Below are 26,964 nucleotides of genomic sequence, written 5' to 3' on the forward strand. Positions count from 1 at the left end.
AATGTGATAGCCGTAGAAAATTTATTTATATTGTAAAAAAAAACTGGAGGGGTGGAAACGTGTGAAATATTTAAATTTTATTGTCAAGACTTAGCGCTAGCAGAAACTGAAGATTTCCCAGTGGAATGGACCAGAGACTTATATGAGGGGATTTAGTGGCGACTGGTTAGGGACGCCGGAAAATGCTGGAACAAATTTGAAACGGGACAGACCCGGTTAAAAAACGATTAATTTGACTTAACCGCTGGGAGAGGTAGGAACTATTTTAGGAGAAGTTAGCTGTCTGGCTCGTAAATTTGGAAGCCTGAGTCAGGAGATGAGAGAGTATAATATAAACTAAATTCATCGCCTCCCATAACCCATTCGCCGCTTCTATATCATTGTTTTAGGTCTGGGTATTAGATGGCTGAATATAGAGTGAACATCCATCTCCTGCAACAAGATACATGCTTCTGCAATAGCTATTTTTATAGGTCTGGATATAAGAAAGGTGAATACGAACTAAACTTCTCGCACATCCTTCTCCCTTCTCCCACAACCCATTTCCTCCCACAACCCACTCTTTTATCCTACATCCTCCTTTCCCCCCAACCACAACCCACTCCCCATCCCCCATCCCTCATCCCACAAAACACTCCCTCCTCCCACAACCCACTCTTTTATCCTACATCCTCCTTCCCCCCAACCACAACCCACTCCGCATCCCCCATCCCTCATCCCACAACCCACTCCCTCCTCCAACAACCCACTCCCTCCTCCCATAAACTACTCCCTCCTCCCACAACACACTCCCTCCTCCCACAACCCACTCCCTCCTCCAACAAACCACTCTCTCCTCCCACAACACACTCTCTCTTCCCACAACCCACTCTCTCCTCCAACAACCCACTCCCTCCTCCCATAAACTACTCCCTCCTCCCACAACCCACTCCCTCCTCCCACAACCCACTCCCTCCTCCCACAACCCACTCCCTCCTCCAACAACCCACTCCCTCCTCCCATAAACTCCTCCCTCCTTCCACAACCCACTCCCTCCTCCCACAACCCCATCCCTCATCCCATAACACACCCCTTCTCCCACAAACTACTCCCTCTACCCATCACACTACCCTCCCACTTAAAGACTGCCATAACAATCCACTTTTCCTGCGATGACCTTTAACCCCTTGCCTTAAAGCCGCTATTAACCAGTAATGAAGTCAGTACCTCGAATCACGCGTAATTTCAACTATTATTAGGAACTCTCTAAAGCCCACTAACTGCATTGCACTCTAGCTACTGACAAACTGTGTACGCTAACAACCTACCCAGGGGCTGGGGACCTTTTGACAGTGGGGGAGACATGGTATAATTTGATCTATCAAGACAATAGGAAGAGGGATGTAGGCAATAGGAAGGGGTATGTAGGCAATAGGAAGAGGGATGTAGGCAGAGCTCGAGGGAGTACAGACAGAGAATGTGACATTGAGGTTCGTGTTTGACTTCTAATGCCTGTTATTTCAATATATAGAAAGAGCAATGGGAAAATATGGAAATTACTAATAGATGAATAAAGTAACGCTAATAAATAATTTATTTAAAAAAAACAGAATATTAATGTTCAATATAAATGTCATGCAATTTCAGTGTTTAAATGTTATTTACGATGTATTTTTCAAATATTATTGATAAAAAGTAAATAAACCTGAGATTCAACAAGGTTACTTATTTTTATGCAAGTATAATTAACTTACAAATTACTATTTCTACTAATTCCATTTTTATGTGACCCACCATTTTGCAGATAAAATAAATACAGTTGACAGTGTTGTAGATTTAATAATATTGTATAATGATGTGAAAATAACAATATACTATAAGTGCTACTTTCAAATGATATTTTTATTTCGATACATTGTGGTCATATGTATACATCGATGAATACTTTACAAATGCTTTTCAGTAACACATGTATCAGATTTTTAAGTTGGATTGTTGAACTATGTACATACCACATATAGCAAGTTCGATTCAAACCAGTTTTAGAAAGATATAAAGACAGTGAAATGTTAGTGTTAAGAACAGTTCGGGTGTGATTTACTTACCGTAGCAACTCTTCCATTATACCACATGTATTGCTTTAATTAAAATAAACAACATGTTTCAAATAATGAACATTTCATTGCATATGATTGATGGCTTAGAGATAGTAATACAGTAATTCAAATTCAACAACGATCTAACTAATAAAAACAAACATCGTCATCAATACAATTTGTATTGAAAATAAGAAAATACTGACTCGACTAATAAACCAATTAATTCTTCAACTTTTTTTCTAAATTACATTTTAAACTAACCTCTCTTATAATCAGTGGCGGAACTAGAAAAAAATGGCCACCCCGCAAATTTTTTTTTAGGCCCCCCCTCCCATATATATATATATATATATATATATATATATATATATATATATATATATATATATATATATATATATATATATATATATATATATATATATATATATATATATAAAGCAATGTATGTGTGTTTGTCCTTTATGCATTACTACACCTCTCATCACATCGCCGTGAAACTTTGGGAAGTTGTTGAGAATATTCCTGGGGAGGTTTCTGCGAAAAAAAATATTTCAAATTCGCAGGGGTGGCGCCCCCACAGGGCGCGATTTGTTTTTTTCTATATACGGTATATAAAAATAAAAATCGATTTTGGTTTGGCATCGTTCATCCTATAGCCATGAGACTTTGGGGAGTTCATTATACCACTCTAGGGAAGGGTTCTGTAAAAAAATAATTTTTAATTTCGCAAGGGCGGCGCCACGGGAGGGTCCGATTTTTCTCTATATACGGTATATAAAAATAAAAGTCAATTTTGGTGTGACACCGTAATCCGATAGCCATGAGACTTTGGGGGAGTTGATTAGAATAATTCAGGGAAGGGTTCTGTAAAAAAAAATCCTTTTTAAATTTCGCAAGGGCGGCGCCACGGGAGGGTCCGATTTTTCTCTATATACGGTATATAAAAATAATAAAAGTGAATCGCTGTGACACCATTCATCCGATAGGCATGAAACTTTGGGGAGTTCATTATAAAACTCTAGGAAAGGGTTCTGTAAAAAATCATTTATAATTTCGCAAGGGCGGCGCCACGGGAGGCTGCGATTTTTCTCTCTATTTACGGTTTATAAAATTAAAGTCTATTTCGGTTTCACACCGTTCAACCATGTACCATGAAACTTAGGGGGAGATGATTAGATCACTCAATGGTAGGGTTCTGCAAAAAAATATTGTTTAATATTGCAAGGGCGGCGCCCTCCGGGGGGAGGGCGATTTTTTTTCTCTATACACGGTATATAAAAAATAAAACTCGGATGCGGTTCATCCGAGTGCCATGAAACTTTAGGGAGTAGATGAGAATACTCCCGAGAATATTTCTGCGAAAAAGAAAACTAAAGTTTCTTATGGGTACATATAAGGTACAACTTTCGTCAATACACGGTTTGGCGCCCAGATTTTAGAGCGACTATGTTGGCACTTAGCATCCGTTAATCGAGTGTCCTGCATAGCGAGAAAGGGGTACTACTATATTCAGCGGTAAAACTAAAACAAGCTTCTAAAAATAACTTTGTAACGTGAGGAAATCCTTCTGTACAGTTTCGTCACCTTTGCGAAAGATAAAAAAAATAACTTTTTGAATATGAGGAGCCTACGCTACTGTAGATTTTCATCACTTTGCGAATGATGCAATAAGCATCTATTATTGGACAGTCCAGTCAGAAATTGAGATTGAGCATCTAATAATAGACCATTAGTAACGCAAGCATATTGCATCAGTCACACTGATATTTAAAACACGTCAACTATTTTTTTTACGTGTTAAAGAAAAAAATCCTGTTCATTTGTGTCACTTTAGCGAATGGCGAAATCTGCATCATTATTAACAGGATGCTATTTGGCCGATGGCGCCTTTTAGTTTTAAGGAGCCAGGGGTCGTACGCCGCGCCTATGCGGTAGTGTAATCGGGGGTGGGGGCCCTGAGAGCGCCCCTCTACGTCTCTGAAACAGGGGCGGTCACCGAAGTGTGTTCTACCATATTATTTCGGTGAGTGATTAATGTACACTCAAGGTTTTCATGCGGTAGTGTAGGTAAACCCGTGTCCTGATATTTAAGATCCAAGCGCAGGCATTGTTTACATTTAAATAACTCATTTTTAGAAAAGAAGGTCACGCGTCTAAGAACATATAATTGATAACGCGTTGGTGAAATCCTTCTAATATATTTCGTCAAACTTTCTTCTATCCCCGCGGCAACGCGCGGGGGGCGGGTACGCTAGTATATATATATATATATATATATATATATATATATATATATATATATATATATATATACACACACACAAACAGAAAATACGAACAGAGCATAGGATACTCATTGCTGGCCTGTTCGAATTTTGAAAAAAAAGTTATTTTTTCAATTAAAACAAATTACTACAAAACGTCATGTGTGTAAGTGCATTAGTGTGTTTTGAGAAAATCAGTTTCATTTTATCTGCTATGGGTTCTCTTAACATCTATCTGGCCAAAAGAATATAAAATATGAAATCTTTGTAGAAGTAATGGTGTCTCGTGTTATGATTATTTTTATGGGTTTTTTTGTATTTATATTATTAATTTTAAATGCATTTCCTTTTTATACAAGGTCATTCTTTAGTAAGTACTTTATGAAAAAATATTTAGTAAGAGAAGTAATTGCTTTTTAATTTGTTTAGTACACATCTATTAAAAGGAGCTTATGACTATTTAAAAAAGGGAAATAAGTTATGGAAATGGTTTGAACGTTAGCTTATCTTTGTTAAGTTTAATTGTAGAAGAGAGAGGACTTGGCTTTCACAGTGGTTTAAAAAGAAAGGGAAAAAGAATATACAAGAGCGTGGAGATGGCGTCTATAGAATAAAGATAATCAAACCGCAGCTATGGTAATCGTTTTACAGAACAAACATCAAGTCAAAAATTGCAAGAAAATTAGATTTTTTTTTAACTATAATAAATACTATTAGGGTCGGCCGTGGGCCCCTAAATGGCGTGGGCCCCCCCGCATTGCGGGGTCTGGCGGCACTGTAGTTCCGCCCCTGCTTATAATCCTAATCAGTTTATTAAAATTAACGATTCATTTTTATATTGTTAATTTACACCATGACTTAAACCCATGTAATACAGATTTAAATTTTAAAAATTCCTTATGTGCTACCTACCAGTGGCGTAGCCAGGATCGTCTCAAGGGGGGGGGGGGTTTCCAATTTTTTCCCGGGGACAAACTTTCGATTTGCACCCCCCCCCCCCTCAAATTTTCGATTTGCACCCCCCCTCATACTTTTTCTATATACCGAGGGGTCTATGGGGGGGTTATGACCCCCCTAACCCCCCCCCCCCCCCTGCCTACGCCACTGCTACCTACAGAACACATTTTTCGGAAAGCGTGAATAAAATTACAATTTTAGCTTGAAGACACGATGTCCCATGGTCAGTTTATACCTGAAGGTGATATACACCTGGGGAAAGATGGCGAATGTGGCGGGCTGAATCGTGTAATACAAGCAGCTTTACTGTTAAATATGAGTTCCCTCCTGTTTAGATAAACTACTTGCAAAATGAATGAGTTGGATCATTTGATGCACAGAGCTTCAGTTTTAAATATAAACTCTATTATATTAGATACACCACTTACAAAATTAACGAGTAGATCATTTAATACATGCAGCTTTATTCTTTTATACATGTTTTTTGTCTAGGTCAGAATACTACTAGACATAAAGCAGGCATCAGTTTATGTTTCAAATATCATCATATATATGTAAATGATATTAATAGAATCTAGATATAAATAAATGCTTTTAAGATTTACGAAATGTGATGTCTGAAAATCTATTCACGACAATCGCATTATGGAAGCATTAAAAATTCATGAAAAATTTCAAACTTTTCACCTCAGCATTTTTAAAATATGTGGGATGAGTAACAATACACAAGCCGTAGTGTACGTCACGTGACTGATGTTTTGAGCTCAGTGTTTCTTCCAGACTTTTTTCTCCGGGGGGGGGGGGCACTTGAAACTTTCGGGGGGGGGGGGGGCGGTAGACTTTCTTTGGGGGGGGGCGGCCACTGTTAAAAGTATATATTTTCTATAAAAATTATATAAATTTCATTTCGTTCGGGGGGGGGGGCGGTAAAAAATTTCAAGGGGGGGGGGGGGGCAAAGCCCCCCCCCCCCCCCCCCCCCCCCGAAGAGATGCCTGGAAGAAACTCTGTTTGAGCTAGATAAAATATTGGTAGAAACGTGCCGGATAGGTGTCCTCGATTGTTGTCTCATGTTGTTGTTGTTTGTGTTGATTATTCTGCTGTTGTCTGCTGTTGGTGTACAAATAGTTTATAGTGCTGTTGTCTCCCGGTGGGATGTTTACTGTACTATTGTGTCCTGTTGTGTGTGTGTGCTATGTATTGTGTCCTATTGTTGAATGTGTGTTGTGTATTGTGTCCTATTGTTGAATGTGTGTTGTGTATTGTGTCCTATTGTTGAATGTGTGTTGTGTATTGTGTCCTATTGTTGAATGTGTGTTGTGTATTGTGTCCTATTGTTGAATGTGTGTTGTGTATTGTGTCCTATTGTTGAATGTATGTTGTGTATTGTGTCCTATTGTTGTATGTGTGTTGTTATGTTGTTGACGCTAGATAATGTCTTTGTTATGAACTGTTTGGTGTTGTGGGTTTTCATCCGTTCAATTGTTTTTTGTTTTATTTTTATAAAATATCAAGTATTTGCAACTAAGATATCAAATTTAGAGGATCCCGAACATTGTTACACTTTTTTTTACTGTTATCAGATTACAAAACTTTTAAAGGAAAAATGACTAAAAGAAATTTTTAGAATTATAGATTTTTCAAACTTTTTCAAAATTATGTTATTTAAACAAATTTTCTTTTCCAAATTAATTATAATTAATATCTTAAATAGCTCAGTATAACGTTACAGAAACATGTATTTGAAGATCTATATTAACATGATTGTCTTGGATAGACCACTGGATCGGGGCATATGTCCATACCATCTGAGCCTTTGTGTCTTTGCTTACTCAGCAAGTTCTCGACAGGACCAATTACTTTGGTGATTCTTTCGCAGACCACTTCATTTGATACACGATCGAGCATCAAATCCCTAGAAGTCTGAGCAAACATCTCATTTCTGGGGCTTGGATCCATCTTTTGAGAGCTGAGTTGATTGTCCATGCCTCACATCCGTATAGAAGACGGACATGACTAGCGACAGCACACGTTTAGATTGGTCTGAGTTGGGATGTTAAGGTCCGTCACAATTATCTGAATCATGTCGGCAATGTATTTTATCACATAGGAGGTGGCTTGTATGAGGGAGTGGAACTAGAATATAACCCCAACCTTAAACAAGCTTTGGAAACATATAAAGTAGTTCCTGCCAAATGTAATCAAAACCTGCTTTATTTGCAATACTAAAAACATATTTCAATATATTAACTATAAGTTGTTGTGGTCATAATAGTTCTCAATATATATATATATATATATATATATATATATATATATATATATATATAACAAGTCCCTCTCTATCCCTCTTGATGTCAGAGGTGTGATACGCCTATGCTGTCAGGTATCAGAATAGTATTGTGTTGGTGCATATCCAGACGAGAGAGTTTATCAAGCAAACTTTAATACAATATACGGTACTTCATAAACAAACACACCAGGCCGTGCTGAAGTTTATTTTTTCTAAAATCTGTACTCTTTCATAACTTCTTTCCTATCCAACTATATCTTTAAACCTATTCTTAGGCTCCCATCCCACCATGTCCCTAAACCTAGTTTTAGACCAGAATTTTCCGTGTCATGTAATATCCCTGTGATAACGTCAAAACATACACAGAAAAACGACTGCCTAACCCTAGTTTGTGATCACTACCGACAGAAAAAACAGATGTGTATGTGTGGTGTGTACATCACGTGTCCTGTGTAGTGTGTACATCACGTGTCCTGTGTAGTGTGGATCACGTGTCCTGTATGCTGTGTACATCACGTGTCCTGTGTAGTGTGGATCACGTGTCCTGTGTAGTGTGTACATCACGTGTCCTGTGTAGCGGGGATCACGTGTCCTGAATGCTGTGTACATCACGTGTCCTGTGTAGTGTGGATCACGTGTCCTGTGTGGTGTGTACATCACGTGTCCTGTGTAGCGGGGATCACGTGTCCTGTGTAGTGTGTACATCACGTGTCCTGTGTGGTGTGTACATCACGTGTCCTGTGTAGCGGGGATCACGTGTCCTGTGTAGCGGGGATCACGTGTCCTGCGTGGTGTGTACATAACGTGTTCTGTGTAGCGGGGATCACGTGTCCTGTGTAGCGGGGATCACGTGTCCTGTGTGGTGTGTACATCACGTGTCCTGTGTAGCGGGGATCACGTGTCCTGTGTAGCGGGGATTACGTGTCCTGTGTGGTGTGTACATCACGTGTCCTGTGTGGTGTACAGCACGTGTCCTGTGTAGCGGGGATCACGTGTCCTGTGTAGCGGGGATCACGTGTCCTGTGTGGTGTGTACATCACGTGTGCTGTGTGGTGTACATCACGTGACCTGTGTAGCGGGGATCACGTGTCCTGTGTGGTGTGTACATCACGTGTCCTGTGTGGTGTACATCACGTGACCTGTGTAGCGGGGATCACGTGTCCTGTGTGGTGTGTACATCACGTGTCCTGTGTGGTGTACAGCACGTGTCCTGTGTAGCGGGGATCACGTGTCCTGTGTAGCGGGGATCACGTGTCCTGTGTGGTGTGGATCACGTGACCTGTGTAGCGGGGATCACGTGTCCTGTGTAGCGGGGATCACGTGTCCTGTGTAGCGGGGACGATGACCAGCACTGCCAGGGTGGAGGACACGGTGGCCACGAGAAAGAACACAAAGAGGATGCGGTCCACGCTCTGGGCCAGCCGCCTCCAGTCCTGAATGTCTTCGTACTCCCTCTCCTCCACCTCGTGCCGCTCTAGAAGTTTCGTCAACGACAGCAACGCTTCCTCGTACGTCGCCCGTGGCTTTTGCCTCGGCCGCCGGTGGGGGTGCAGCTCCGGTTTGGGGAGCTCGGCGCCCGGGGTGTGTGTTTGCGGTTTCCTCGGACTGTTTGTGCACTGTGACGTAGTGTTAGCACCGACCCCTAGCGTATCGTTTGTTTTAGGTTTCTGATTGGATGCTGTTGTGTTGCGATCCTGATTGGCTGTTGAATTATGACGATCCTGACTGGCTGTTGAAGTATGACGATTCTGATTAGCTGTTGAATTATGACGATTCTGATTGGCTGTCGCGGATGAAAAGTTACTTTGAATTTCAGACTCCTGATCAGCTAGAGTACTCGGCGGGTTGTCATTAGCATTGGTTGCCTGATGGTACTCCGGGTAATCCAGCAACCCGTTCTCAAGCTGGAGCTCGTCTCTAAGCTCCTGAGCTAAATTATCCAGCGTCAGCTTCAGGGACATGTTTTTCACCATGCAGTGCGTGTCCATCCCGCCGATGCCCGAATAATGCAGATGTCCGTGCCGGTCGTTAGGGCGACGGAATGACCGGCGCTTGACCTCGGAGGAGCCCAGGAAGAATTTCTTGAGCCAGGTCGGCACCGAGTGCTTGTGGGGTCCCCTGTGGTGAAGGTTGAGGACAAACACCGTCATGATGACCGAGACTGAGGTCAAGGCCATCACAATCGTCAGGTAAATGCCTGAGGAAAGATTTAAAAAAGTTATGTTTACCGTATATAAAGAATCAACTATATATATATATATATATATATATATATATATATATATATATATATATATATATACACATATAGGCCATATATATATACATATATATATATACATATACATATATATACATATATATACATATATATAAATATATATATATATATATATATATATATATATATATATATATATATATATATATATATATATATATATATATATATATATATATAATAAGCATTCAAGTCAGCATAAAATAGATGTGGAACGTCCTGTATCTTGGTGTCCCAATTCCTTGAACAATTCCAATGTCGTGACCACAGGATAAAGTACCCGCCCCAGATGGTCAGCATAATTAGATAAATCACACTCTCGTGGACATCCGGGTACTTCACGTTATGTCCAGACGGTGGTGACCACTTGCGTCCAATTCAATAGATAAAAGTGTAGAGGACGTGGGCAATGAGTCCTCACTTGACCCTAATTGCTGGCTGCCAGTGTAGTTTGGTGAGAAAGTATACAGTAAGGTAATGTAGAGAGGACTGCGTTAGTGTCGTTTACAAGATGTTGATACAAGTTGATAGATATTTATCTTTTAAAGATGAGGGTTATAGCTTTCATACGATAAAGATTTGTCGTGTTTTTTTTTTTTGAGATAGTAAAGTGTAACACAATTGACTATCATTGCTAACGATCAGTGAGAGTTTATGAAGGAAAAAAAACACAATTCACATTGTATCGTATAGCCTGTTCTTGGTTAAGGGGTGGGGGGGGGGGGGGCTGAGTTCTTCTCCCATTTCCCCTCTCCCCTTCTCATCACCTCCTCCTCATCACCCCCCCCCCCCCCCCCCGGAAAAAATACCTGAAAGAAACTGCAAACTTTGCGCTAATCTATGAACAAAAAATTTAAAATAAATAAACTAACATACTCATTTTTTTAACATGGATTCCACCGGCGCCAATGTTCACAAATATAGGGGTATTATGTTGAGCCGTCACCAGACAGACACACAAACAAACAAACAAACAATAAAAAAGGCCAGAATACATTACGCTCCATGAAAACGTGAGCTGACTTGATATCGTTCAATAGCTCGTTAGTGCTGGGGGGGGGGGGGGGGGGTTGAGAGCACACACAAAATGGCCAGTCTCTATAGTTTCAGAAGGGTTTGGTTTATGTTTATAAACAATAGTCTAGGTATGTGCTCTGTGAGACAGGAATAAACATGTGATTTGTTATTCAGGAGTCAGTATGTGATCTGTCATTCAGGAGTCATTATGTGATCTGTCATGCAGGAGTCATTATGTGATCTGTCATGCAGGAGTCAGTATGTGATCTGTCATGCAGGAGTCAGTATGAGACCTGTCATGCAGGAGTCAGTATGTGATTTCTGATACAAATTTCTCTTATTGTGGGCTCCTATTGTGGGCTCCTATAGATTAGTCAGTGGTCAAAAGGTTTGACACACAAACACATTTATTTGATTTACGAATTTATGTATGTCCGTGTATCCGTGTATCTGTGTTTGTGTGTGTGTATCTCGGTGTTTATATTTCTATATGTGTCTGTGTATAGATATCTGTGTATGTATGTCGTTGTATATATTTCTCTATATGTGTCTGTGTATAGATATATGTGTATGTAAGTATGTCGGTGTATATATTTCGTTGTTAGTGTCTGTGTATAGATATATGTGTATGTATGTCAGTGTATATATTTCTCTATATGTGTCTGTGTATAGATATATGTGCATGTATGTATGTCGGTGTATATATTTCTCTATATGTGTCTGTGTATAGATATATGTGCATGTATGTATGTCGGTGTATATATTTCTCTATATGTGTCTGTATATGGATATCTGTGTATGTGTCTATATTTCTGTGTATAGATATATGTGTATGTAAGTATGTCGGTGTATATATTTCTTTGTTAGTGTCTGTGTATAGATATATGTGTATGTATGTCAGTGTATATATTTCTCTATGTGTCTGTGTATAGATATATGTGCATGCATCTATGTCGGTGTATATATTTCTCTATATGTGTCTGTATATGGATATCTGTGCATGTGTCTTTGTTTGTTTGTGTGAGTTTGTGCTTGAATGAAACGGGAAGAGAAAACACACATTTTAAAGTGCATTTTAAAAAAAAACCGAACACGATAAAAAATAATATATAACGTGAACTAGAACTAAAAATGCAGCCAGGGTATTTGCAACGCTACATCAACGTATTTGACAGCCAATATCTTGTCATAACGAAGGGAGGTAACTGCCCAACACGTAAAAAACAGATCCATTCTTCTCTGTTTCTACATCATGTATATTTCCGTCCTTTCTCGAAATATTTCCATACTGGAATTGGTTTCAGTTTAGCAAATAACTCTTCAATAGTTTCAATTTGTCTTCCGTTGCTTCAGGGGATCCCAAATAAAAAACACCAGCATCATATTGTTTTCACGCTACAAACCTGAGCAACAAGTTAATTGAGTCAGAACTAAAAGAAAATCCTGAATTTGTTTCTATAAATAGACGGCGTGAAAACAAATGAGCACTCTTTGATGATGTGACATTTGTAGCAATATGAAGAGACCAGCCGACAGTCACTATGTAAAAAAAAGGGTGTCACTTTTAGAAATGTTGAACCCTTAAACAAAACTTTTTTAATGTACTCATAGTTCAGTTTTGAGGTTTTGGTTTCTATTTTGTTTCATCATTAACAACTCACCCCAAGCAGTGTTTCTTCCAGACTTTTGTCTCCGGGGGGGGGGGGGGGGGCACTTGAAATTTTCGGGGGGGGGGCGGTAAACTTTCTTCAAGGGGGGGGGGGCGGACACTGTTAAAAGTATATATTTTCTATATAAATTATATGAATTTCGTTTCGTTCGGGGGGGGGGGGGCGGTAAAAAAATTTCGGGGGGGGGGGGGGGGGGGGGCTTATGCCTGGAAGAAACCCTGACCCCAAGCAGTTTAAAAATAGTTTTGGAGTTTTCTTTTCTTATATTCAAATATCAGCATTTTTAAACTGGACACTTTTGTATACTAAATAAAAAAATCTATTTTCACACGTCGCCAAATATTTGTTTTCTTTTCGACCTGTCAGTGGGTATGTTGAGTAAAGTTCTTCTGATCCTCGAGAGCTGTCTCTAAGTGTCTATAAGGGCTGTGTGGTTAACACTATAACCATCTGTCTGAGACTGTCAAATACAAGTTTCCAGTTAAAGACTCCAATCATTCGTATAGTGAGGGAGGTGGGGGGGGGGGGTCGATCTGACACGGCTGAAGGTGTCTCTCCCGTGTACGGAAATCTTCAACTAGACAACACCACTCCAAGCACAAGCCTCTAAGTGAGATGCTACACTACATACTTTTTAATTCTAGGATAGCGTGGCTCGATGTATTCGATTAATTTGATAATTTTCTTACCAAGATTTATGGATGCTTCAGGCTCTTTGAACTATTAAGTCATTCAAATTCTTAAAATCAGAATGGAGGTACTTTCCTAGCGTTAGTTTACATTTAGTATTGTTTCTAGCCAATGGTAGTGATTCTTACATCGTAAGTTTACATTTTGTATTGTTTCTAGCCAATGGTAGTGATTCTTATTTAAGTTTTCGAGAGCAGAGACAGATAACACTATTCTTTTCCCCGAAACAGTAAGCTAATCAACAAATTGGCGGCCAACATAAATCAGTCATTCTGACGTACCTGCAGTTATTATATATATATATATATATATATATATATATATATATATATATATATATATATATATATATATATATATATATATATATATATATATATATATATAATCATTATATTGCGATGTTAAAGAAGTTTTTTTTTTACATTAAAAGTTTCTGCGGAAGTTACTTCCCATTCTTCTAATTAAATATAGTCAGGAACATTAACTTCTAACAACATTTAAAAATTTTAAATACAGAATAATTGAATACGAACTTAAGTAAAATGGAATTTGTAATTCAAATTATATAAAGTATAATTATGAAAAATAATTACTCTTACAATGGCTACAAATTAAACTATGTTTAATTAGTACCTTGTTATAGTTTGAATACGAAAACTTACAGCAAAATTAATAATACATTTGTATATAAATGAATGCCTTTTTCAAAAGTTACTGATGTGGCCTTTTTTAAATTGTATGTAGTTTTTTTTTTAAATCGATTTAATAGAAATATATCACGGAAATCTTTCATCAACAAACACCGACAGTGTAGCTCAAAGCATGACTACATATTGTTTAAAAAGAACAATTTTAGAATCTTTATCTGGCAACTCAGCTGTTGGAAAAATGGTATACTCAGCGGATTGTGTGTGTATGAACCTGATAATTGTCGCATGAAATAAGATTAAAATATTCGCGCCTGTAAGAAGTATACTAATGATGACAAATAATTTTGGTGTGTTTTTTAATGAATATAACTGTTTCATTTTGTTAAGTAATAAAAGTTATATTAATAAGATTATAATAATAAAACTAATTTTAAATAAACCGGGAGTGATCTCCCCTAAACTTTCTCAAATAGTCATAACGAGCCTATCCGCGGCGTATCATACGCCGCTATTTAGTTGTTTTATCTTCTTTTTTTTTCAGAAATTCATAATTTGTGAATTCGACAGTACCAATGCTGCCACTGAAAATATTTGCTTTAAAACACTAAAACCCTCCTTTCCCCCAACACCTACACTACCCAACCCCACACCACCACCACCACCCACACCCCTACCCCCCACCCCACCTCACCCCCGTGAAAGCAGCCCCCTCTTAGTTACCTCCCTTAAGTTTAAAATCGTTTCAAACGAAATTATCTGCCCCTAATAGCCGTCACTAAACCCGGCTCTACGATTGTAAACATTGAGCGTGAACCACAGCTCACCAGACCATGTGGGGGTGGGGATGGTAGAGAGGAAGAGCGGGGGCTGCTAGGCGCGCTTACAGCTTGGTGTTTTCTATGGTCTCCAAGAAGAGAATTATATATATATATATATATATATATATATATATATATATATATATATATATATATATATATATATATATATATAAAGATAATATATAACACTACGGGGAATGGCAACTAGGGATGTATACATAATTTTTAATCCATTTTTAACTACTTTGACTTTCTAAAATAGAATAGAATCGCGTAGAAAATAGAATAGCGCACTAAGTGAACGCCAAACAAAATGTGAATAATAGTGCTGAGTATTATTAGTACTTTATAAATTCACTTGCGTTTTTTGAGAAATTGAAAATATTTCCAGTCAACGGAAATTACTCAAAATTTGACAGAAGGCAGATAATTTGATCTTTTACTTAAATATAAAATTTCATTTCAGAATCTGAAACAGTACTCAAGTTATAGGCTTTTGAAAAGTTTAAAGTAGAAAAAGTCCACTTCCGGTTATTGGAAATCGCTCAAAAGTTGATACGGATCTACGAATTTGATATAATACTTATGTATGATATTTCATCAACTTAGCTGTAACTGTACTCAAGTTATCGTGTTTACAGACACACACAGACACACACACACACAGACATACGAACAAGATTGCGAAGTTTTTCCGACTCAGGGAGATGTAAAACGTCGAGATTTGCAAAAATCTCGATTTCTTTTTTCACGATTACAAGACTTTCTCTATACTTCGAGTATACGAGAAAGTAATAAGAGCGTTTGCTTAATTACTATTATACTACTAGTAATAATTTCTTTGGTTATTTCTAGCTTTAATGAAACCGGAAGTAATTTTGTATTTATTAAACTAATGTTTTAAATTATTCAAATTTAGTTGAAAAATATGCTTTCTGGCAACAAAAATTTGGAACCATTAGGAACCAGCTTTTCGTGCCTATTGATTTTCTTAGAAAACTTTTTTTTCCATTTCTTAATGATTAAAAATTTTAAGTTTAAAAGTTTAAAATTGCGCGTACCTCCAAGAAGACACGAAAGTGATTTTTTAAAAAAAAGTAGGCTAGTTTATACTTGATATATTTTCATATAAAATATACCAAGTATAAACTAGCCTACTGAGTGGTCTACACGATTTTTTCTTGTTATAAAATTCAGTGTGGTCTACACGATTTTTACTTCTTATGTTTTGCCTTACTAGGCTTGTTTGATTGTGAACTGTTCACAGGTCGGGTTGACCTTGCCGAGAAAAAACGTCACGCTTATACAAGATAGGCCTCAGGTAGAGGTTCGTACAAACTAGCAATGTCTAGTATGAATTGTACGGATAAGCCACACGTTAAATTAAGAAGCTGAAGAGAAAACCATCGACGACGGTGAACTGTCACATCAGCTGTTTATAAGAACGTCATGTTTACTATAAATGCGCTGACCGCAAAGGAGACGTTGTAATCTCAATTTTGAATAACTATTGCTATATTGCTTATTTTTTTCAAATTCAAATCAATATTATGCATAATAATAACAACATAAGCACGCAAACCTATACTTTGATTACTAATTGTTTTATTATAACACTTAATTATTTGTTTGTTTTTACTTTATTAAAATATTTTTAATGAGTATAAGGAAATCGACTAACAAAAAAATTAAGTCATAAATTAATATTTTATTATTAATATAGAGTAACTTTTTATGATAGATTTTGCAAATCAGGTAGGCCTATTTTGTGTAGCATGCTAAAACATGTTAAATAAACCGGGAGTGATCTCCCCTAAACTTTCTCGAATATTCTTATATAAAACAACAGGGGATGGGAACTCGGGATATAGTTATGATTTTTAATCCATTTTAAATACTTAAACTTTTTAAAATAAAATAGAATCTCATAGAAAAAAGTATTGCACACCAAGCGAACGCCGAATAAAGATGTTCATAATGGTGCGCAATATTATTAGTACTTTATAAATTTAGATGCGATTTTGAGAAATCGGAAATAGCGTAAATTAGTACTTCCCGTCAACAGAAATTACTCAAAATTTGACAGAACGAGGAGAATTAGATTTTTTACTTACTTGTGAAATTTCATTTATCTATCTGAAATAGTACTCAAGTTATAGGCTTTTGAAAAATTCAAAGTAGAAAAAATACCACTTCCGGTTATCGGAAATCGCTCAAAAGTTGATACGGATCTACGATTTTGATAAAATACTTATATATGAAATTTCATCAACCTAGCTGTAACGGTACTCAAGTTATCGTGTTTACACACACACAGACACACAGACACACACAGACATACGGACAAGATTGCTAAATTATGTTTTTCCGTATCAGTGAGATGTAAAACGTCGAGATTTGTAAAAATCTCGATTTTTTTTGTTTTGCACGATTACAATACTTTCTCTATAATACGTATATACGAGAAAGTAAAAAGATAAAAGAAATCTCAACTAATTTTATGAAGGCTGTATTAATAAACAAATTAATACTAATAGTTTCGCTGTCTGTCTATCTATGTATCTATCTGACAAGAACGCTCTAGAGAAAACACAAGCAAAATAAAAACATGCACAGTAATTCGAAAAACGAAGTATGACGCGGTCACATTTAGCATAGAGTAGAAAATAATCTCAAGCCGGAGAGTGCACACAGTAATATGACGTCATTGATTCTCGAGTAAACAATGAATAAAAAGGCAATTTTGTCTAATCTAAATTGTTTGCGTGAAGAGTTTCTTGCATACAGTTCTTCGGGTAGGGGCGAAGCCCCACCCCCCGCGTAAGAACGTCTGAGCCCCCCCCCCCCCCCCCCCCCCACCCTCCCCTCCCCAACTCAAAAGAAATTTCTTCATCGATACTCTATAATAAAATTACCGCCTAATTAATGTGTCTAATCTAAAAAGTGGTTTTCTTGCAATTTCTTTAATGCAATTCTTCGGGTAGTGGCTAAGCGCGACACCAGTGTTTCTTTCAGACTTTTTCCTCCCCGGAGAGGGGTGGGGGTACTTGAAATTTTCGGGGGCGGGGGTAGAATTTTCGGGGAGGGGGCGGACACTGGAAAAAGTATATAATTATATTTCGTTGAATGGGACGGAAGACATGTTTTTTTGGGGGGTGGGGGGGGGGGTGTTGGGGGGGGGGGTGTTGGGGGGGGGTGGTTTGGTTTTAGTTTAGAGAAAAGAGACAGCACTATCAACCTAGCGCCCGGTGTATCCTTCCTCAACGGGCCATTTTTCTCGTTACAAAAATAATAACAAAAAAGAAAGCTATCATAATTTTATAATGTAAAAAACTGTTTCATTTTGTTAAGTAATCAAAGTTATATTAAAAAGAAAAAATAATAACAATAATAATAACAAAAAAGAGTTATCATCCTAACATTCTACCTACTTGGGGGTGGGGGGGACTGGCGGGCTAATGAAAGCCAGCATAATAATGCGCATCACCAGATGTCAACTTTCGGTCACTTAAAAATATTTTTTTTTAACGCGGTATGATAGATCAGTATTTCATATTGTCGTTTTTATTTCTGGCCATGGGTTACCACAATGTCAACTTTTGAGCAGAGTTTCTTCTGGGCATCTCTAGAGGCCCCCCCCCCCCCCCCCCCGAAGAAGGTCTACCACCCCCCCCCCCCCATGTATATATCAAAAAATATATAATTTTACCAGTGTCCGCCCCCCCCCCCCCCCCACCCGGAAAAAAAGTTTTCGCCCCCCCCCCTCTCCTCCGAAAATATCAAGTGCACCTGCATCCCCTACTTATCGATTTCGTCTTGTTTTATGCCATCTATCTATCTATATACTACTAAAAGTCAAGTTCGTTTACATGTTTAAATATTTATTTTTTTGTTTTTTTGTTTGTCCGATCGAGTATTGTGATATGTTCTACTCTATCTGGAGAGCTGTAAAATAGTATGTAGGTAGAGAATAATTTTTTAATGCAGACAGACTGTTAATCACAAATTTATTTAAAGACGTTAATTAATTTATTGATTTATTCATAGGTAGATTAACCCATTTTTTTTTTAAATGTTAAAACATTGACTAAACTTTGTGGGAATAGTGACGTCCCTTGATGTGTTTACTTTTTGGTACAATAAAAATGGCGGACTCCATCATAGACTTTGTGGCCCATTCAAAAGTTTAACGCGTTACAAAGCTAATTTTCTGCCGGCTATAACTTAAACAATACGTCCGTTTGCTGTATTTATTACGTTCCAACACTTATATCAATTTTAAACTGTCTTTTTTCATTTAGTTTTACAATAAATTTCTCTAGATCTAAAGATCAGCTGTCGAAGGAAAGTTATGAATCTAGAATCTAGCCTAGGGCCTAGAGATTCTAGATCTAGATTCTAGATCTAGGTCACTAGACTCAATGTAAATTCTAGATCTAGACTTAATGTAAATTCTACATCTAGAATCTATTTCGGGCCTTAATTATTTTATATAAATCTTTGTTTAGATTCAATGATCATCTAATTCGAGAATACATGGGATTTTTTTTGTTATCTAGGTTCTATATCTAGATATAGTAGGATTACTCACTAACTTGGGGGCGTGGTCGGCTGCTAACAACAATATGGCGTACGGACCGGACGCATGACTTCCGACCATTTTTAGGCCATGTTTACCACGAGCAAAATGGCGGGTGTTCACATTATTTAAACATGGTATAGGTGGCCAGGGCTAGATATGCCAGAAAAGCATTTTAAAATTTGCTTTGGAGAATGAAGGCTAAATTTTAAAGTCAGTGTCATAAACATTAATAGAACTTTTTTTTTTTTTTTTACGTTTTCAATTATTTTTTCTTAAGCCCTATATGTGAATGATAAGGTTGACTATCAGGACCTCGCGGGGCACAGGACAGGTGAAGTAGGGCTCATCTGTTTCTTTGTCCTAAGCAAATGAAGGGATAGTGTGGTCAGAGACATGCTCGGCTGGAATCGTTTTTGTTGTCTGAGACTTGGCGGGACACTGGGCAGGTGAAGTAGAGTTGAGTTGGTCACCTGTGACGTCAGTATATGAAGGGATAGTCCGAAATCGTTGTTTTCGGTGTTTTTAAAAGATAAAAAAACATATTTTTGAATGTGGGGGTCTGTTTTTTGTGACGATAAGTGACACTGCAGTAGCGTAGCGAGGAGGGGGGGGCGGGAGGAGAGGGGAGGCGGGGGGGGGGAAGGGGAGGCGGGGGGAGGGGGAAGGGGGGGACATATGTTGGGGCGCCAAAATGGTTTGGAAAAATAAATTGAAAGGTTGAGGGGGGGTTCAAATGGAAAGTTTGAGTGGGGGGGGGGGTGCACATCAAAAGTTTGAGGGGGGGGGGGGGTTGTTGAAAATCGAAATCTTGGGGGGGGGGGGGTTTCAAATCGAAAAGTTTGTCCCCGGGCGCCGGGAAGGGTCGCTATGCCTCTGAGTGACAGACGTGATGTTTTTTGATGGATGACCCCCGAAACCCACAGTTATCCAACGGATGACGGGTATTCTAGTATTATTTATTATCCCACGCGAGAAACAAATATTGATGTCGTTTACCCACTTATATTTGTAACATCAAATACCGAAACCTAATATCCAATTGAATTATCGATTTAAAAATACTTCCGAACAAAATTACTTTTCGCTGGACAAAATCGTATGAAGACAAAATACATCTACACAAAATACCTCTTCAAAAATTCCAGAAAACAAATAAAAAACCCATCTAAATTGTAACAACAAAGGCATGCTCAGTTATAGCAAGGATTATATAAGGAACCAATACCGTAATCTCTTTATGGATAAAACATATTTAGAATACCACTCCAATAATATTTATAGAACATCTCTATCTTGAATATTGTATTGAACATTTGTGATGAAATAAATCGTGACATTATCCCTGCTAATTCTTCTAATTAGGAGCGTGCATTTTTTTCTGTAATTACAACATCAAGGATAGCCAGATAACAATCTTGTAACGGACTAGACAAGTTGACGCAGAAGATAGGACGCCCTTTTATCCACAGAACAACAACGGTGAAGATCACATTCCAGAAAAAAATTGAAACCGAATTAATGGGGAGAAGAAGACGCGCTTAGTAAAAACATGAAATTTGGCTATAATGTCTTTTTTCTAGCGAAACTAATTGCCGAGGTTAGGATCTTGTTAGTGAAATTAAGGGAGTTTATTAAAAACTTTGACAGTGAAACGAAACATTTTTTTCTGTAAACAGCTAGATCTCGATGCTGTTCATTAAATGTTTTATATTCAGTTTTTAAAAAGCAGTGTTTTTATTATTGTTTGGCAACATATATATCATTATAAATTAAAATTATGTTATATGATAAAAATATGAATCTGTTTGATAAAATAAATACTGTAATCCATAAGGATGTAATTTTAGAAGAATGTAAAGTACTCCATTTAGTCTGTGGGGTAGAGTTGATATGTTGATTTGATTACGTCAATGTGTTGTTAACATCGTTCGCGGGCTTCCTTACACACCCCAATTAGAGTCAGGTACCGATAAGAGCTGAGTGGACTCAGCAACGTCCTTCAGTCTCTAGCAAGAGAGCCGCGCTTAATACCACTTTCTCGATTTATATATAATAAGCCAGGGCATTTCCAGTTAAAGTGCATGCTTATAGATTTAAACCCCAATCTCTTATTTAGGTCAGAATGTAAAAAACACTAGGGGCAGATAACTCGCTGGAAAAGTGGATAATCGTGAACCCACATCCGCCTGATTGCGACAAGGTTCAAGGTCATCTTATGTACAAGATCTGCATCCTTCCATCAGTAAAAATCTATAAAATCAGGATTTATTAAAAAGCAATAGAAAAAAAAAGTCCAACTTTAGGTTTTTTTTTTATTTCAAATTTATTTTCTTCAAATCAGCAGATTAAAAACAAAAAACGCAATTTCCGTAGAGCGGTGAGAAATTCTTCTCATAATTAGACGACATTGGGCACAAGTTTCCCCCCCCCCCCCTGAAAGTGTTAAACTTAGGGCCTAACGCGAACACCGGGGGTGATTCCCGTCATGCTCGTCACACTGAAGTGATCTACATCTCCATGAACCGTCCACCACGTCCCCATCCATCACGATATTTTTTTATTACTTGAGCCGGGGTGGGAAATGTATCGATTATGTCCCATTAGGGCACTCATTTCAGGTAGTCTCCCTTGATGGATTCACTGGCCGTGAAAGCCTCAAGGTCCTAGGCTATCAGCCAAAAGTAGGAATACTTAACACACGGGGTTTGTCTTTTACGAGATAGGCTGGCACATTAAAAGGAGATGGAAGGAACATATTTATGTGTCGGTCGCCATGTTTGATTAGTTCTGGAGGCTAAAAATACCCTAAAATACACAAGCATACGCTGTGAAGGATTAATGAGAAGTCTGAAAAAATAGATCTCAAGTATCTGTAATTAAGCCGGCGAGAAGGAGTTTTAAAAATAACTTTAGGAGAAATCGATAATATAATTTTCTAATGTGATGTGTAGATAGAAATATTTTTAAACGCCTGATTTGTTTTTACTTAGCTTGATGTGAAATAAACAAAAATCTGTACTTGAGTTAATGAGACAACCCGCATCACTTATTTCACAAATACTGAAGATGTTGATTTGGTAAAGTAGAGTTTATCAGTATCTATAGACAAGGAACCATTAGGTGAAATAAGGTCACTTAATGTAATTTGTTAATTAATGACACAATAAGCTTTATGCTGTTAGTTAATTCATTCACACTGTATTTATTGTAATGATTGGTGAAGAACAGATGATGAGGAAGGTGTAAGGCAACTCTAAGACTACATTTTGTTAAAGAATGTGCCTCAAGTCGAAAGACTTAAATCTAAAAAAATGAACCATTCTTTTTTTTAAATCATTGTCCTACTTAACTTGAGTTTGATCGAACCCTAGGGGTTTGGTGAGTCGGTCTCTGGGGTTCAGGGGAGTTCAAGACAGACACGTAAATTATGATTCACGATCAGATTTCATCTGTGCAGGCCGAAGAACTTTTAAGAAGGGTTCGGTAAAAGCACGCATGAAATTGGTAGGGTTCGGTACCTTCAAAAAGTTTAAGAACCACTGTTACATGCACGCCGATACTAAGGCATTAATGTAAATAAAACTATAATTATAATTGTAAAAACCATAACTAAAAATCATAATTAAGTTACGGTGACCGACATAACTGGTATAATGTAAATAATGACAGAAATTTAAAAAAAAAACTATGATTGATATAATAAGTTCAATATGAACTTGTTGACAATGACAAGCAGTTTGTTTTTGTCAGAGCTATTGCAGACAACTTTTATTTTACATTTCACTGATTACATGTGGACATTGAAAAATCCAACAATTGCACAAAACGTTGATGCGTCAGAATACATTTTTGTCTGAAATCTTATCGAAAAAAAACTTTATTAACATCAAGTAAATACGGACTCTAAGGTACAATTTGCATGTAGGAATATAAAATAAAAGAAGAAAATAAGATGAAACTAGGGACTTTCTGAGGTTAAAGGGAGGTAATTGAAGACTGGCCGTCGAAGGAGCTCCGTTAGACGATTCTAAAATTGAATTTCAGACCAAAAAAAAAAGTTTAAAGAACTCCAACTTCTTTTGCCTGGGATCTAAGCATAAATAGAAACTCCAAGCTAGTTCATTCAGGTTTTATTTATAGGAGAAAGCAGAATGGAAGCCTGTCATCAAAACGTCACATAAATAGATATAAACCACAACACACGTAAGCGGTTTCTGATCAGATACATCAATAGATGTCAGCTCTTTGTACTTAATCACAAGCACGAACATTTGCACTATGTGCAACAGCAACGTGTGTTGATGTTAGAGCTACAGCATAAAATTTGTGTTGATCTTAGTGTAGCAATGTAACAAAGTTCAATGTAATTTGCAATGTGTAAATCTTAAGGCTACAACATAAAATATGTGCTGATCTTAGTGAAGCATAATAACAAAATGTAATGTTAGCACTTCGCAATGTGTGTAGGCCTTAAGGTTACAACATAAAATATGTGCTGATCTTAGTGAAGCACAATAACAAAATGTAATGTTAGCACTTCGCAATGTGTGTAGACCTTAAGGCTACAACATAAGTATGTGATGATTTTAGTATAGCAAAACAATATAAGGCAATGCAAGCACTATGCGATATGTGTAGAACTTAAGGCTACAACATAAAATATGTACCGATTTAAGTGTAGCAATGTAACAAAGTTTAATGTTAGTTATTTGCAATGTGTGTAGGTCTTAACGCTACGACATAAAATATGTATCGATTTTAGTGTAGCAAAATAATAAAATAACAAAAATATCTTTCTAAAATTGAATATATGACAATTTTGTGTTGATTAACGTTAATAGGTATTTTTATTGCACATTTAAACACTGTATTAACACGCTTTTGGATTGTAATCTAGTTTAATCGCGGTGTAGATTACAACTAATTCAAAATTCTGAACAAACACATTGATTGCTATGTTTATCTAGGTTTTCTATATCAATATTAAATAATCAATAAAAAAAAAGATAATTGATACAAAAACAGCTCTATAATTACAGTGAAGGAAAGTACACATTTAAAAAGTAATTTCGCGAATTAAAAACCCGTATTTCTTCCTAATCCCACGAGGGTAAGCTAACCGTCGAAATACCAACACACTTCATTACATTGCCTGCAGCTACATGTAATTCATTGTAAGTGTAATCTCAGCCACTGAGGCCGCGACGCAAGGCTGTATTGAGGATGTAATTGATTGTTGATTCAATGGATAGATCGGCGTGTACGCGTGGTGAACTGAAATGGATTGAAGATAAACGGTGCGCACTTCAAGTAGCACGGAATGAACGCCGCGAGTTCATAAAGAGAACGGGATTGATTACTAATACAAGTATGGTACACCAAAAAGTCATTTATGATATGTATAATTTTCTAAGAAAGTATTTAAACGTAAAAAAATAATTGTTATAAATTTAATAATTGCATTGCAGTTTTTAAAACATTAATGATCGAAAAATAAATATAAATGTATTACTTTTTAAGCTTTATAAAAATAGAATCCCGGCCATTTCTTACATGCAAGAATAGTTCTACGGCCGGGATTGTGTAGTATATAGATGAAGGGGATTATAGTGCTGTATGAATATATGGATATATATATATATATATATATATATATATATATATATATATATATATATATATATATATAACTACCCCCCCCCCCGGGTACCGCTGAAGCCTATGGTATTGTGGATATATGAAATAACACAATCTTAGCAATGTGGGTGGGCCACAAAACTTGCTTTATGTGATGTTAATGAAGCTTAGCTAGTAGATGGATTACCTACATGCTCTGTTTTTTTTTAAACATGGGTAATATTAGAAATACTTTGATACCAGATAGCAAATCTACAAAACCTATGTAGAAGCATCCATATGTTTTGTTAATAAAATTTTGATACCATATTGATGTTCTAGAAAACGTTTTCGAAGACTTAGTTATGTGATGCTATTATTACAATATTAAGCTCTCGTATGTGCTAATTTATTTTTCAACATGTAGCAGACTAAACTTGATTTGAAATTTTTGTTTTCATCGACGTCAACATGTGTGTATAGTTCAGAATTTGATCGCGTTGTATAGATACAATGTAACAGGACAAACACCCACCTCCCCACCCCCAGCCCCCACCCCCCACCGGAAGACGTCAAGACGTCACGACTTACATCATCCAAGAAGTCGGCCATTGTACGGTCAAGCTAAAGTGGGGCCATTAACGGAACTCCACCGCCCCCCAACATACAAATGTGTTGATTCACCGAAACATTAGAGATCTTTTAGCCATCCACGTCTCTTTTTTTTTTCTACTGCGCCCCGCAGATAAGGACAGGCGTATTGATTTCAGCGAGATTGCTTATGATGTCGGCACTCCAGTGCTAAAAGACCGAGGCTGTGACCTTACGCTGCGGCAATACTCCCGACTTCCGAGGGGCCGGGCTACAAGTTTTGATGTAATATATTTGGTCAATTTTCTCCCGAGTCTCCAGGGAAGTTTAGTTTGGTTTAGTTTATTTAAAATGCGGAGAAATTCGGTTGAGACGTGTGCAGAAAATAAATGACTTCGAGGTTGAGAAAATAATCTCAGGGCATTTAGTTTACTTTTTTTAGCATCATTATTTCTTTTATTAAACAGTCTCTAAGTTGTATAACATTAAACGATCGTAAAGCGTTTCTTATTTTGGGTGCAATAACACATTTTCTTGAGTACAGTTTTTATTTTATTTCCGTGTTGCCGTTCCGTTTATTGCAGATTAAAAGGTTGGTACTCCATATCAACATGATTATTTGAATGAAGGTTCCTATTTAGATCCAAGCGATCCAATGTGCAGATTAAGTCGAGTTCATATAAAGTGATAATGTGGTTAGCACTATGTACAGCCGCTTTTATATTCCCCAAAGTAAGTCAGGTACCCATCAGAGCTGGGTGGGCTCAGAGAAGTCTTACAGGACACAAGTCATAGCAGAGATCCAAACACAGTACCTTCGGGCTTTAGGGCTAGCACCCAAACACTCTACAATTCGACCACTCGCCCCATGACCATTTGTATGGACTGCTAGAAACTGTGGACATTGACGTTCCTCATTCAACCCTAACGATTTACGAGGCAGATGAAGTAAAGATCATGTTTCATGATCTCGGTCAAAGATACCAGGGCTAACAGTCGAGCGCTCTATAACTTTACCACGCGGTTCACACGAAACATGGAATGAAATCATCCTAATATATAATGGCCCATGTGCGCACTTCTCTCTCTCTCTCTCTCTATGTCCGCAAAATATTTTCGCCGGACATCACATCAGAAACTGCAGCGATAAAGAAGAACTTTATACGTACTTTTGTTGAAAATAATATATTATATGAGCTATAAATCGAAAAAATGTCCACGTAGGAACCTCTTCAAAACTCCTGAGGTCGTAGACCGACCATCGGACGAATTAATTAAGCATTCAAATTCTCAATGTTTTCGAAAGCCTAAGCGAAGCTGGGCAGCATGCCTAGTTAAAAATAAAAGTTGTGTATAAGTATTTAAAATATTAATTAAAATAAATATCAGCAGCAAAGTTTTTTGTTCTTTTATTGTTTTTCTGGAATTAACAAATAATTTTACAATCATC

The 26,964-nt window shown here is 37.4% G+C and overlaps 1 protein-coding gene across 1 annotated transcript in view; it reads right to left on the minus strand.

Moving 5' to 3' along the window:
- Positions 1-8,891: 8,891 nt before the first annotated feature.
- Positions 8,892-26,964, minus strand: part of LOC131952668 (neuronal acetylcholine receptor subunit alpha-2) — a 97,211-nt gene continuing 79,138 nt past the window's right edge. The window contains exon 8 of the mRNA XM_059315429.1: positions 8,892-9,790. Coding sequence (XP_059171412.1) covers positions 8,910-9,790 — 881 coding nt within the window. The 3' untranslated portion in view covers positions 8,892-8,909. The remainder of the gene's footprint in view (positions 9,791-26,964) is intronic.

This window comes from Physella acuta, unplaced genomic scaffold (genome assembly GCF_028476545.2).
Source record: "Physella acuta isolate Inbredline_101_S28 unplaced genomic scaffold, ASM2847654v3 ptg000886l, whole genome shotgun sequence".
Classification (NCBI taxonomy): domain Eukaryota; kingdom Metazoa; phylum Mollusca; class Gastropoda; family Physidae; genus Physella; species Physella acuta.